At 41.3% G+C, this 12,571-nt stretch overlaps 1 protein-coding gene across 2 annotated transcripts in view; it reads left to right on the forward strand.

Annotated features, from left to right (window-relative positions):
* Positions 1 to 12,571, forward strand: part of VLDLR (very low density lipoprotein receptor) — a 103,814-nt gene that overhangs the window by 37,657 nt on the left and 53,586 nt on the right. For both annotated transcript variants that reach the window (XM_029613304.1, XM_029613313.1), the window contains exon 2: positions 11,244 to 11,363. In XM_029613304.1, the coding sequence (XP_029469164.1) occupies positions 11,244 to 11,363 (120 nt within the window). The remainder of the gene's footprint in view (positions 1 to 11,243; positions 11,364 to 12,571) is intronic.

The following is a 12,571-nucleotide window of genomic DNA, read 5'->3' on the forward strand; positions in this document are numbered from 1 at the left end:
CTTGGTATTGATTTATACAATATTGCTGGGATAACTCTGTAGGTTATACTATATACTTTCCATATTTAGTAAACCAAGTTTGTCTTAACAGCTTGTGTAGTGTTCTAATATATAAAATATCACTCAGCCTAGCCTTGTATGTGGGGATGGGAATCTCAAGTGGTTTTTCTTAGAATTCTCATATGGATAACAAATGCTTTTTGTTTCAGACCTGATGAGGATGGGTCTTGTGCTATAGCTGGTAGCTATCCCAGTTTTAAGTTAATAGGTAAAGTAGCCTGGCTGTTAAGAAGATTTGCTTGCATTTTAGTTTTATTGGTTAGTGTGAATATCCTGAAACACTGCTTTGACTTGGTCCAAGCTGTCTTCCCCCTAGTATGTAGTGAGTAGGATAGAGGGAGACAACATTGTAATCAAATACTAGATAACCTAGGGATTTTTTAAGTAACTAAACTGTTTAAATCTGGTCTTGCTGAAAAGTGGAGGAGGCACAGATTTAAGTTTGGGTAAGATCAATGGCAGTACCATCACACTATATAGGAACTCCTGACTGTGGATATAGAATAGAATCTCTTAATGCTTGACTCTAATGCAAAGAACTTATCTTGCTAATTGCTCTCAAGATAAGATTATGAAACATCAATTTTGTTGTGGGTACTACTGTATTAGCATGTTGGATTCCTAGCACTAGCTTGGAAATGTCTCAATGCTTCATGGGTGTGCACTAGGTTAAAATATCAGTCTGGCAAAGATCGGAGCTGTCAATTTTAATGACTTCTAGGTAGACATGGCCATCTTTATGCCTGGCAGTTTTTTTCTTTCTAGTACAGCAGACCACAAACCTTCATTCACTGCTACCTGCACCTAGCTGTAAAACATCTCCCAATCTAGCCTAGTCATTACAGTGACTGTCCTCAGCACACCTGGACACTATTGGTGTGCAATGGCAGAGGAAATCCCAATATGCTGTTAAAACTGGCATATTCTTGAACTTTTATAATCATGCAATATACTTCTGTGTATCTTTAAATCAATGTTTGTGAATCATGGTACATTTAAAGCTTCAAGTGACTGGTCCAGCATTTTAGTTTCCAAAGCATCCTGATCAAACCCAGTGCTACCACTGAGCCACCAGGCTGACTTCTATATTAGGACTTATTTTAATATGCTCTCTGCTTGGTTCGTCCCTTTAAGTTTGCCTTTGGAATTCTGTTTGCCTGGAGCCAATTAACTCCTGACAAGGTTCCATTTCTAAAGCTTAGCTTACAGTAGCAGGTTAACTTGGTGCTAGAGGTTAGATGCTCAATATTACATGACAAGTACCAAGAGCTTATGGCAATGCATGCAAGTACTACAGACATGTTTGCATGCTCTAACATCTTAAAAGCAGTAAATGCCATGAGTTCTGGCTAGAAAGGGTAGAGGTGCAACTTTTGAGGTGTTAAAACTAGCCCATGCAATTCATCTGTGGCCTGCCACTTGAAGACTCATTTTTAAAAACAGCTTCCCTAACTTCTCTGCCATTGAACATTGTTTACATTAATGCCAGTCCAGTCCATAGTTCTCTATGTTCATGGTAGGTGAGGTTATGTATACCAGAGGGATCTGAAGTAGATGAGATGTTGCTTATACCCTCTATGCAGAACCAAAATGGTTAGGGTTAACTCTATTCCATTGTGGCCTGAAACTAGAATTGGTACACTGGATATCTGTGCCAGGGATATCACTGTAGCTTGTGCATTTGAGCCTTTGCAAACAAAAGGCTACTGCAGCCATTGACAAACACTATGCTATACTTTGCATTGCATTTGTTTCTTCATGGAAACCATGCATGCTAGTTTCCTTACATTCAGCTTGAGGCCTCCCTATACTTAACTATGTACAATTAAGTCATTAAAACTGAAGCTTGTAAATTGCCATTTTCACTTAAATTACTGGAATGGTTAGGATCATCACTGAATTATGTAATTTAGAGCAAGTTTTGAGGCTTGCAGGGTTAAACACTACTTATGTAGTGACAGCCTCTAGTAAAACACTAGAAATGCTCCCTGTAACAAACATGAATACTAAAAGGATTCCTAAACTAAATCTCAACATAGGAGTATTTATTGCACCCCTTAAAATGGAAGTGAATCCCTTGTCATGTTTCTAAGCATATGACCTCTGCCTCTTGGTGAATTATTCCTGGACCCTACCAACAAGTGGCCTAGCACAACTGGATATGCTTACTGTGCAATTGCAGAGGGGTGGCAGTAGTAGCAAGCAGATCTGAGGCTTCCTCATTCTCCCAAGTCTCAGTGGGCTGGTGCCAGTACCAACCAGAGCAGGTGTTGTAGATTCAGGGAGCATGTGTACATACCACTTCTCCCATCTCCCACACAGCACCAGTCACTGAAGGCAGTATTTTATTTCCAGAGATTGGGATTTCAGACTACTCCCTGCTCATCCCAAATCATTGCAGAACCCTCAAAGTAGTTTTTTCATATTCAGCTAGTTGTATCCTGTGCCACCCCACAGGCAATGGCTGAGTAGCAGGGGCTATCAGACATTTAGGCCAAGAACTGGAAGCACCTGAGCTGCATGCAGCCACAGAAGCAGTAGACCATTCAGGTGGCCCATAAGATGAAGAATGGAAGCAGTACTGTCAGCTTGCATGGAGGGGATGGAGAATGGGTGCATGGAGAGAGCTTGTACCACACCACCAATGTATGACAAGCTCAGGATAACTAGAAACTCTTCAAGGTATGGGGAGTAGGTGGCTATTTTTTCATCAATTTAATTAGTTAGTTTTTTAATCTTATTGTAAGTTTACTATATTGTCAACTTACTCAAGGGTGTCCAAGGGCCAAACCTGCACCTAACAAATGTTACAATAGGTGTGGTGTGGTTGGTGTGTTCGTTCTACTGGGAGGCATCACAGCACTATTTGTGGAACAGACACAAGGCCCATCTGGTGCCATTTTTATACACCAGTAGGTGGGGCAAGAGCTGGTCCAAGAAAACAAACCGGTAGCCGATCCAAGGTGGCTGTCAGCAAGGAAACACGCACAACAGCGGATTCTCGTAAATAGAGAGCTTTTTCCTCTGTTTGCCTTCAATAATTGGTATGTGATACTGATTCTTAAAGCTCTGCTTTGAAACCTAAAGAACCTCCTCTTGATTGCACCTGGCGTTATTTAAAGCCAATTCATGTGGCTTATAAGCCCCTGAGGCAGCTCTTTGAGCGAAACTCTGCCAGAGTCGGGCAAGCTTCAATAAAATACTTGTTTACACCAATCCATCTACGTGTTTCCTTGGTGGGGCAAGAGCACCTGGGGATCACTCCTACAGTTTACAAATCTGTGGATGGGGTAAGATGTACTGGGGGGGGGGGTGCACTAACTTTGAAAGCTTTGATTGTTGGAGGGATGAGTACTATTTCAGGCAGGGAAAGGGAGTCTGGTACAGAGCTGGAGGCTATTTGGAAAATTCCATTTAAAGAGGACAGCACAGGCAGTTTGGCAGGGTCAGTGCTAGCATTCTCACTGCACTCTGCAATCATCTAATTCTTGTAGACCCTGGTTTCAACTTTAGTCTGCTCTTCAATGTGTTCTAAGTATGGGAGGTTGAGGCAAGATATAAACTCCCCAAAAGTTGATTTAAAAACTGGGTGTTACTGGTAAATTACTGCATTTCATAGAGCACAACTTTGAATGTCACGACATAGGAGTAAATCACTTTGTAATTACAACGTAGAAATATAAATGGGGGGGGGGCAGGGAACTTCCACTCTAGTACATACACTTTGAGGGGTGTTAACTGGGCTTTAAGTTGCATGTCAGACTACAACTTCAGGTATTGACTAGTTCAGGTTGATGTAAATGGCCCATAGTTTCTTATATACTTGGTTTAACTTATCTCAAAGACCTCACAGTAATTAGTGTTTAAAAGCTGATGCTACGATAAAGGGGCTCCATCTCTACATAAGCTTTGAGATGGTCCCACTTCAATGTAATAGGTAAACATGGACACCATGGCATGAAGAGTCAGGCAGATTAAAAATGTATGCATTGCCTTTCTAGAAGGGAGTCAAGTTGGATAGTTTACTGTGACCTTTCCAGAACAATGGGGTGTTTGTAAGCTTGCACTGTTCAGAGCTGGGAAAGTGCATTATAAATGGTAGGATGATTTTCCTTCCATGTCTGTCTTGTTGCAGCTCCAAAAGTGACTTTTTTTTTCTTAAATTGCTTAACCTTTCTATATGTGCATAGCAGGCATGCTAGTCCTGCAATGAGCTGGGTTTCAAGGAATGCCTTAACATGGTAGAGCCTTTTTTAATGTAAATTGTGCATAACTTCACAAGCTATCACTGTGAAACGTTTCTTAGACTGGAACTGAAAAATGGCTGATAGGTCACTGGTTCTAGCTCTCAGCAAGACCTGCAAAGGGAGGAGGCTCTGTTGCTTCAGGCAGTGTGATAAGGGGAGCAAACAGGTATGCATGGCTGCTGCTGAAGCTGGTGCGCCAGAAAGCTTGTCACAGCAATGTTGAAAGCCACCAGGAGTGCACTAGAAGCATATAGTTGTAGAGACCCCTTACATTTAGACAGCTAGGAGGAAGATGCCATGCCCTACAGCACCTCCCTCAGAGGATGGCTAAGGTGGTAGAATTACCCTAGGCTAATCCCCATTTCTGGATTGTAGTGTGCAGCAGTATATCTTTAGTTTTGGAAGAGTGGCTTTGGCATGCTCATGGTTTAGGGTCTAGATAAGGGAGATACTGTCCTGCCTGGGATAAAGATTGGGAAAGAGCAAGATATTGTAGCCATCTTGGCTGAGAGACTTCCACCTTCTGGATGGAAAACCTTCTCCATTAGTTTCTGAGGGATCTGTACACCCCTTTGCCACAGTAAGAGGAGGCTCCAGTATTTTCTTTTAGAATTATCCTGGAGTTGGGGGCGGGCAGAAACACTTCTTGTCCAGAGCAGGGATTTTTAAGACCTATTTCCAGTCTAGACCCTTCCAGGGATGTCCCCTGATATCTGAGGTCAAACGTTCAAGGGAGAGAAGAGACCACCTGGAGGACCCCCAACAGAGTTCATGCTCCAGGATGGATATCAGGCTTCATCAGTGGACTTTGAGGTACAGTGGAAGGAAGAGACTCTATCCACTGTCAGGACGCCTCAGCCACACTGGTAAAGCTTATGCCACCCCATGGAGGATAATCTAAACTCCTACACTGAAGGACATTTATAAAAGGATAGAATTAAACCTGTAATCACGTCCTGGTTTATGATATGAATCTAGACACTGTAAGGTATCTAACCATAAACAAATCACACAGTAAACTTTGTACGTCCAGCCTGACTTGTCCATGTTCCTGCCCCAAGGAGCCAGAGAAACACAAGACTGGATCTCCCCCCCACTATCTGCTTGGAGCTGGAAGGTCATCCAATTTTGAGCCCAACCCTTGGGGCAAGGGCAGTTGGAAGCAGCCCCAATAAAGATCTTTTTATGGCATTTTGGGACGAGCTAGATCAGTGTGTAAACTCCTGGATTGGTAAGAGGGGTTCCTGAAGGTACCAGATGGGGAAGGGGGTACTACTTAGTTTACCAAACACTTATATATTTTTTTCTTGGAGGTGCTTGGGTTGGGGGCATGGCTGGTAGGGTCTATTTCTGACAACAGCTGGGGAATCAAGCTACTGGCCTGAACACAAAACTTCCTCCCCACCCACTCATAACTTAGCTGGTTAAGTCTAAAGTTATCCAAGAACATATTCCCAAGTATCTCTAGACTTGCTCTGGTGGCAGCTAGAATTGGCCAAAACTTATTCATATTCCAGTAAACTCCATTAGGGATTAAGTTTCTCAGCTAACTTTCCCCAGAAATGCCTGTATAACCAGCTAATGTTCATACTCAATTCAAGCTATCCAGCTAAATGCATTTGAACATTGGTCTTAAACTAACTTCAGGCTTTATTTCAAAAGCTGGAATACACAATGCACAGATGAGAGAACTTTGTAACTGTGAAATGCTGAAAAATGCATACTGACAACTACAAATTCCTCCACTCGATCCTGTTCTACCTTCTCTATGCTGCTAAATATCCCCCCCCGGTTTCAGGCTGACCCAGACCAACAAAAATCTCCCTAGCCTGCTCAAAGCATGTGATCTCACTTCTAAACTACAAAAGTAATTTTTCATCTTATGAAAACTATCATTTAGCACTGGACTACCATGTGTTACAGTCCTATTCTTGTACTTACAGATAGAAGTATCACCTGAGCACTAGTGCTCTGGGAATTGCCATGGGTATCTGTGCCGGTTAATATACACAAAGGTGATTTCTGGAGGCACAAGCCACGCTCGGACATATGATTACTTTATGTGCAATAAGAAATTGCACACACGTCTCACAGTTTAAACATTTTTTTCTGAAAAAAAGCATTTTGACAATGCTGATATTAAGCACAAGAATAGTACTATATAGCACTTGGTGGTCCAGTGCTAAATATCACTTTCATAAAATGACCATTATATTTATCATTTAAGTGAGATTGCATTGATATTTTGACTATTGCACTTCTAGGGGTGGGGTTTTATGGGTTTTTTTACAGCAAAACTGAGGATTGACTTGCTGGAGGAGGGGAGAGACCTGACTCCCCACCTTGTATTTACTACTGCAGTGTGACAATCTTCAGGCTAAAATGCTGAGATGCCTCTTCCTGGAGTCTGTAGCAGCTTTGTTAGTACTATTGCTTCTGCAGTTTATGGCAGACAGTGGCAAGCTTGGGGGCCACTTAAACAAAAATAACCCAGTGGGCTACAGAACATTTCACTTGCTCTTTCTTATCCTAGCTCCTTAAAGTAATTCTGCCCCTCCCCCCTATTATACCAAAGTTGCATGTTTAAACTGAGGCATTGATTCTTGTACGATTCTGCCTTGGCTGTTGAGACTAATCACTGGTGCTCTGAGGGCTGCCTAACTGGGTCTTAATCCAGTCCAGTATGGTCCCCCTTCCCTTGTGGGCTCCATTTGCTGTTGGAGTGAGAGCCCTTTTTTGAAGCCAGTCTGTATCTAATTCTGCAGGCAGTATACACAGTTCAAATGTATCCAATACTTATCTCAATTCCTAACTCTTGTCTAACAACGCCCCACCCTCCTGACTCCCCCCAAGACCTGCCAAAAGTCCCTGGTGGTCCAGCAGGTGTCCAGGCGTGATCTCCTGGACTTGGGCTGTCGGCTGCCAGTAGTCAAAATGGCACTGATGGCCTTTTGCCCTCACTGTCACTGGGGTCGACCAATGGCAGCGGTAGCCCCTGTGACATAGTAAGGGTCGGTGCCATTTTGACTACTGGCAGCAGACAGCCCAAGTCTAGGAGATTGCTCCTGGACCTCTGCTGGACCACCAGGGACTTTTGGCAGGTCTTGGGGGGGGGGGGGGGGGGGTCAGGAGGGTGGGGGTTTGTAGTTGGTATGGCTCTCATGGAATTACATTTTAAAATGTGGCATTAATGGCTCTCACCAAAAAGGTTCCCGACCCCTGCTCTATCCTGTTGACCAAAAATAATCTTGTAAAAGCTGTTAACTTTTTTTTTTTTTCAGTTGAATCTTCATCGGTGGGGGGGGGGGGGGGGGGGTGACTAGCCTGAATCAGTTGTTCGTAGTGACTACCACTCCATCTGTCTGAACTGCAGTAGGACTCACTTGTTGTGGCTTTTTAATGAGGAGAAACATAACTATGGCAAAGAGCTTACTAGGTCAATTTAATTTCCCATTTAGATTTTCTCTTTAAGCAAAACAAATTTGCACTCAAGTTCTTAAACTACATCCTGTTTCAGGTAAGAATGTGCTTTACTATAGATCAGGTAACATTTCAGAACCATCTAGGTGCATCTCTCCTGCTACCTGAGGCCCCTTTGAAAGGACTTGCCACATCTCCTGGTTCCAGCTGGAGATTCCTGCTTGGCTGCTGGTGCTGGAGTCCCACCCCATGACATTCAGGGGTATTAACTTTAAAATCTAGCCAAGGACACTGGAAAGGCTGGGATGTACCCCTTCATGTGAATCTGTGAGGTCTGCTCCTTATAGTAACCTTAATTTCTTCCAGCCTGATCTTGACAATCATCCCCACTATCTGACATGGTTGCTTATGGGTCCATTTCTACAAAAATATTCTGTCAGCCTTAACATTCCACTTCAGCAATGCAAACTGAGTAACTGTACTGCTTACTGGCACATTAAATGTGCAATCTTGCAAAGTCTGTAATATTGCATGATCTACTAAATCTAAACCAGATTTACTTTATACAACTGACTTGAGTTAATGTAATTAAAGCTTACATTTACAGTTGCTCTTCCCTATCAGGTGATGGTTCTTATCAAAAACACTTCAATATAATATGCTTGACCTACTGTCCTTCCTGGCCTGAGTCACAACAGTGTTTTTGTTCTTTTTTTAATTTCTTATCCCTATTGACCCTGCAAAAACTTTACTACCTGGTGACGTTAAATTACATACAGATATAAGTCCTACAAAAACTTTCTAGAGCTATTAAGTGAAAATTGGTGGAAAAGTAATGCACCTTCCTAGGCACAAAGCCAATCATTTCTAGACCTATTTCTTAAACCAAATACACTTCTACTGAACCTTGCAAATCTGTTATGACTTACCTTGGTTCAGTCACTCTTAAGCAAGTTACCCTAAATCCCTCCCACACTCAAGATTTAAATTGGCTCTTCAACTCATTCATTGAACCCAATCAGCTTAAAGATGTTACTTTAGCTTTTTCTTCCCCCAACCTACACAAATGGCTAACATGGATAGTACCTAGTATAATTCTAGTCAAAATGTAAAGCTAGCTCAATTAAAACTAAGACATCCTAGATGGAGATCCAAAGCTCCCTGGTATAGTCACAACTTGACAAAAGGCATAACGGAGCTGAATAATGGCAAGTTTTGGGGTATAGACTATATATTCACCACATTCTTGCACATGAATAGCCATAAATTTGGCAAAAATATGCTATAGCTCTTGGATTAAGGCCTCTGTCAACTCTTAACTTTCACACTGAAACAACTTTAACCCCATAACCATGTATTATCCCCCTCCCACAAGCAAAACCTCATTTATCTGCAAGTCTTCTGCAAATTTTTATAGCAATCTGTATGGTAGCTTACACACCACCTTCCTCTAACAAGATCCCAGCACGTGAATGTTGGTCCAAATTTGAATATATCATAGCCTGAAGATGTGCAGATCTGAACCTAAACTTATTGCCATTGAACCCATGCTCTACTCTACATAAACTGTCACAAATGTCAAACCCACCACAAGAATAGCTTAACATCTGATTGCCTTGACTAAAAGCTTACTAGATCGTACAGACAATGCAAACTTTTTTTGTCCCATATAATCTCTGCCATTAAATTATAGAAGCCATGGTCTTAAAACATGACTTTTTCTGAAAGTTAGATTTTAGGGAGCTTAGCTAGATCCCCAGAAGACTTTGTACTGCAAATATAGAGCTATGGATTGGAACAGATTCAATGATTGTGTGGATTAAAATATTGCATGCATAATCACAATTTGATCCCTTCATTCCTGAGACATTCTGGCAACAATGAGCTAGAATGGCTCCAGGAACATCTGGCATCTGAACACCTGGGAAGATCAAATGCTAAAGACTAGTACAGATACCAATGAGCTGATAATGAGTTAAACATTTGTCTTTCCCCAAAAGGAGATCAAGACTGGTACTGAAATGCTTTCCTGGATAAAAGTGCAAATTGAAACATTGAGGGGATAGAGAAGGCATTGCTTTTGCTTATTTTAGTTGGATGAGCTGAAAGGAACAGAGGAAGTTGTGTTTTGTGTGTTTTTTTGTTTTGTTTTTTTTTTTAGTCCCTGGGCCAGTATCCTCCAGGTTTCTAAGTATAGCGGCTTATACACAAGAACATAAGGGTGCTCTTTGTGTTCTTGATTGACCTTAAGAACATTAATCTTTTGTCTCCCATTTATCTGTATTGATGTACAGCTTACTGTGGTACTTTGATTTATTATCCATATTTATAACATTTAGTGAACTAGTGTTTTGCTTTACTAGATTGCCACCACACACAACTTGGCTTTAGAAAATTCCATAATACTAAAACACTATTCTCAAATAGAATTTGAAAGGGTCTTGATTCTGGAACTTCCTATGGGAATACTTCTAGATATCACAGCAGCTTTTGTCACCTTTCATTCTCACAGCTTGTCAACATTACTATTTCTGGAGCAGTACTTTCATGGTTCACTTCTTACCTAGTCAATAAGTTAGAATTGTGCCGCCTTTACTGCAATGGTACCCTATCCTTACAAGAGTCCCTCAGGGTCTGCCCTTTCAGCTGTGCTCTATTTCTTACTTTCTACCATTTTTCTTTCTACTTTACCAATTTTTATACACAGATTACATTGGGAAGTAAAACTTTTTTATCAATCTGGTTTGCCATCCTTCAGTTTCACTATTCCTTCATGCAATCAGATCATGGGTCTCATAACACTGTCCCTAAATCTTGACCTTAAACCATGATTGGTTCCTCAAAATATCCATTCTTGTCCTACATCTACCTTTTTTAATCACTCTTTACAATGATCTAATATGTGCCTGACACAAAGATTAAGCTTAGATTCATGTTTTGCTAAACTCCAAATTACTCACAGCACCTCAACCCTGAAGATTTAAGAATAGTAAGTCTCCTCACTTGACTATTCACTTTACAAACAACTTGACTTTACTTTTGAATAACCTCCTGCTTTAATCCCACAGTTGCCCATGAATCCTGGCATGGTGGCACAAGTTCCCAATTGACATGCCTTTAAAAACCAGGATGTTTGCCTCTGTTTAGTGGTGAGGGAAAATTGAAGACTAATGCACTAAGCAGCCTACCAGTTCACAGCCATGCAGAATTTGAGTGCTATAGGCTTAATCTCAATCTGCATATATCAAAGGGGGCTACATGCTCTCTATAGGATAGACAAGGTTTTGTAGGGATAAACAGGCACTTGAATACTTGGTCAACATTTTGTAGGAAAAATGGTGCAATTCATTAAACAAGAATGGGGGGGAAGCCTTGCTGAATCAGGCTTTGAAGTGGGCTCACTTGGGAGTCTCTAGCAGCAAATAACCTGCTTAAGTAACTTTTTTTTTCTCTTGTTCTTAGACTAGGTGAATCTCCCCACTGATATTCTACTTGTATTTCTGTTTTTAATATAAGGGGTAAAGACAAAATGTGAAGCATCACAGTTCCAGTGTACCAATGGCCGCTGTATTACCTCCTTATGGAAATGTGATGGGGACGAAGACTGCTCTGATGGTAGTGATGAGGCTTTCTGTGGTAAGTTGGCTTTTTTTTTTTTTTTTTTTGTTTAAAACCTAGCACATTTTTAGCTTTTGAGATTTAGAGCCTAACTAATTTGTTTTAGTCGTAAGTTATTGATGGATGTGGATCATGGCTTCTGTTCTGTGTCCACCTTCTCAGGGGAAGTTCCCCATTTTCTTAAATCTCTCCCATATGCCCTTATACAGGGCAAATAAGGGATGGGGTTGCAGAAATCTAATGGTCTGAGCACCACAGGGACATAAGTGATCATCCTAATGGATAGAATCCTTTGATCAAGACTACAGATGTTACATATCAGATGTCAAATATTGCTGATGCAGCAGACCAGAGGATTTAAGGCAGCTGCTCCTTTTTGATTGGGACGTTGCTTGGTCACTTTCACAGCTCCTTGGCCAGACTTGGAGACCCACGATTATGTTCTCACTACAATTCTCAGCAAGGGGCCATGTACCACAGCACCCTCTAGAATACTGTTTGTTGGGAAAGATATATTAAAAATCCCTGGGTAGTTGTGATTTTTGAGTTCTTGGTAGCATAACTTAAGGGCAGTTTAAGTTGGAAGCTTTAAGGAACAAGAGGAAATAGCTAGGATCCAAAATGCTAACTAGCATATTGTGGCTGAATGCAGTAATCTGTAAGAGAACCATTTGGTGGTAGACTTCTGCTCAACTGAACTACAGATGTCTGTAGGTAATGCAAATTCAGATGTGAGCACTACTTTTGGACACCATTGTGGAGAAGAATGAGTTTAAGTATGGCACATGTAGACTTGTGGGAAAGTGGTGTCAAATATTAATGTGATAACATGTAGCAAACAAGCATATTGCCTTAAGATTTGGGTTTTTCATTGCATCTCTAGCTGGCTTAGAAATGAATGTTCATAGCCCCTTGGAGCAGGGGGAAGCATTACTGTACAAGATTCCACTTGGTGTTTGGGACATTACAGGATATAATTGTTCCACAATGTACACTAGTTTGGTTGTCCTTTTATTTTTAGTTGTGAACTTATTTGATCTTCAAATGTTGTATATCAACTTTCCAAGTAACGTGGATTCTAATTTTTTTTTCAATGCAATACCATGTACTTGGGCTAATGCACCAGTTAACCCAGGGTTGGATATACTTTTTGGGTACTTGCCAGGTTCTTGTAGCCTGGTTTGGCCTCTGTTGGAAACAGGATGCTGGGCTTGATGGACCCTTGG

The sequence above is a fragment of the Rhinatrema bivittatum genome, chromosome 1 (assembly GCF_901001135.1).
Source record: "Rhinatrema bivittatum chromosome 1, aRhiBiv1.1, whole genome shotgun sequence".
NCBI lineage: Eukaryota > Metazoa > Chordata > Amphibia > Gymnophiona > Rhinatrematidae > Rhinatrema > Rhinatrema bivittatum.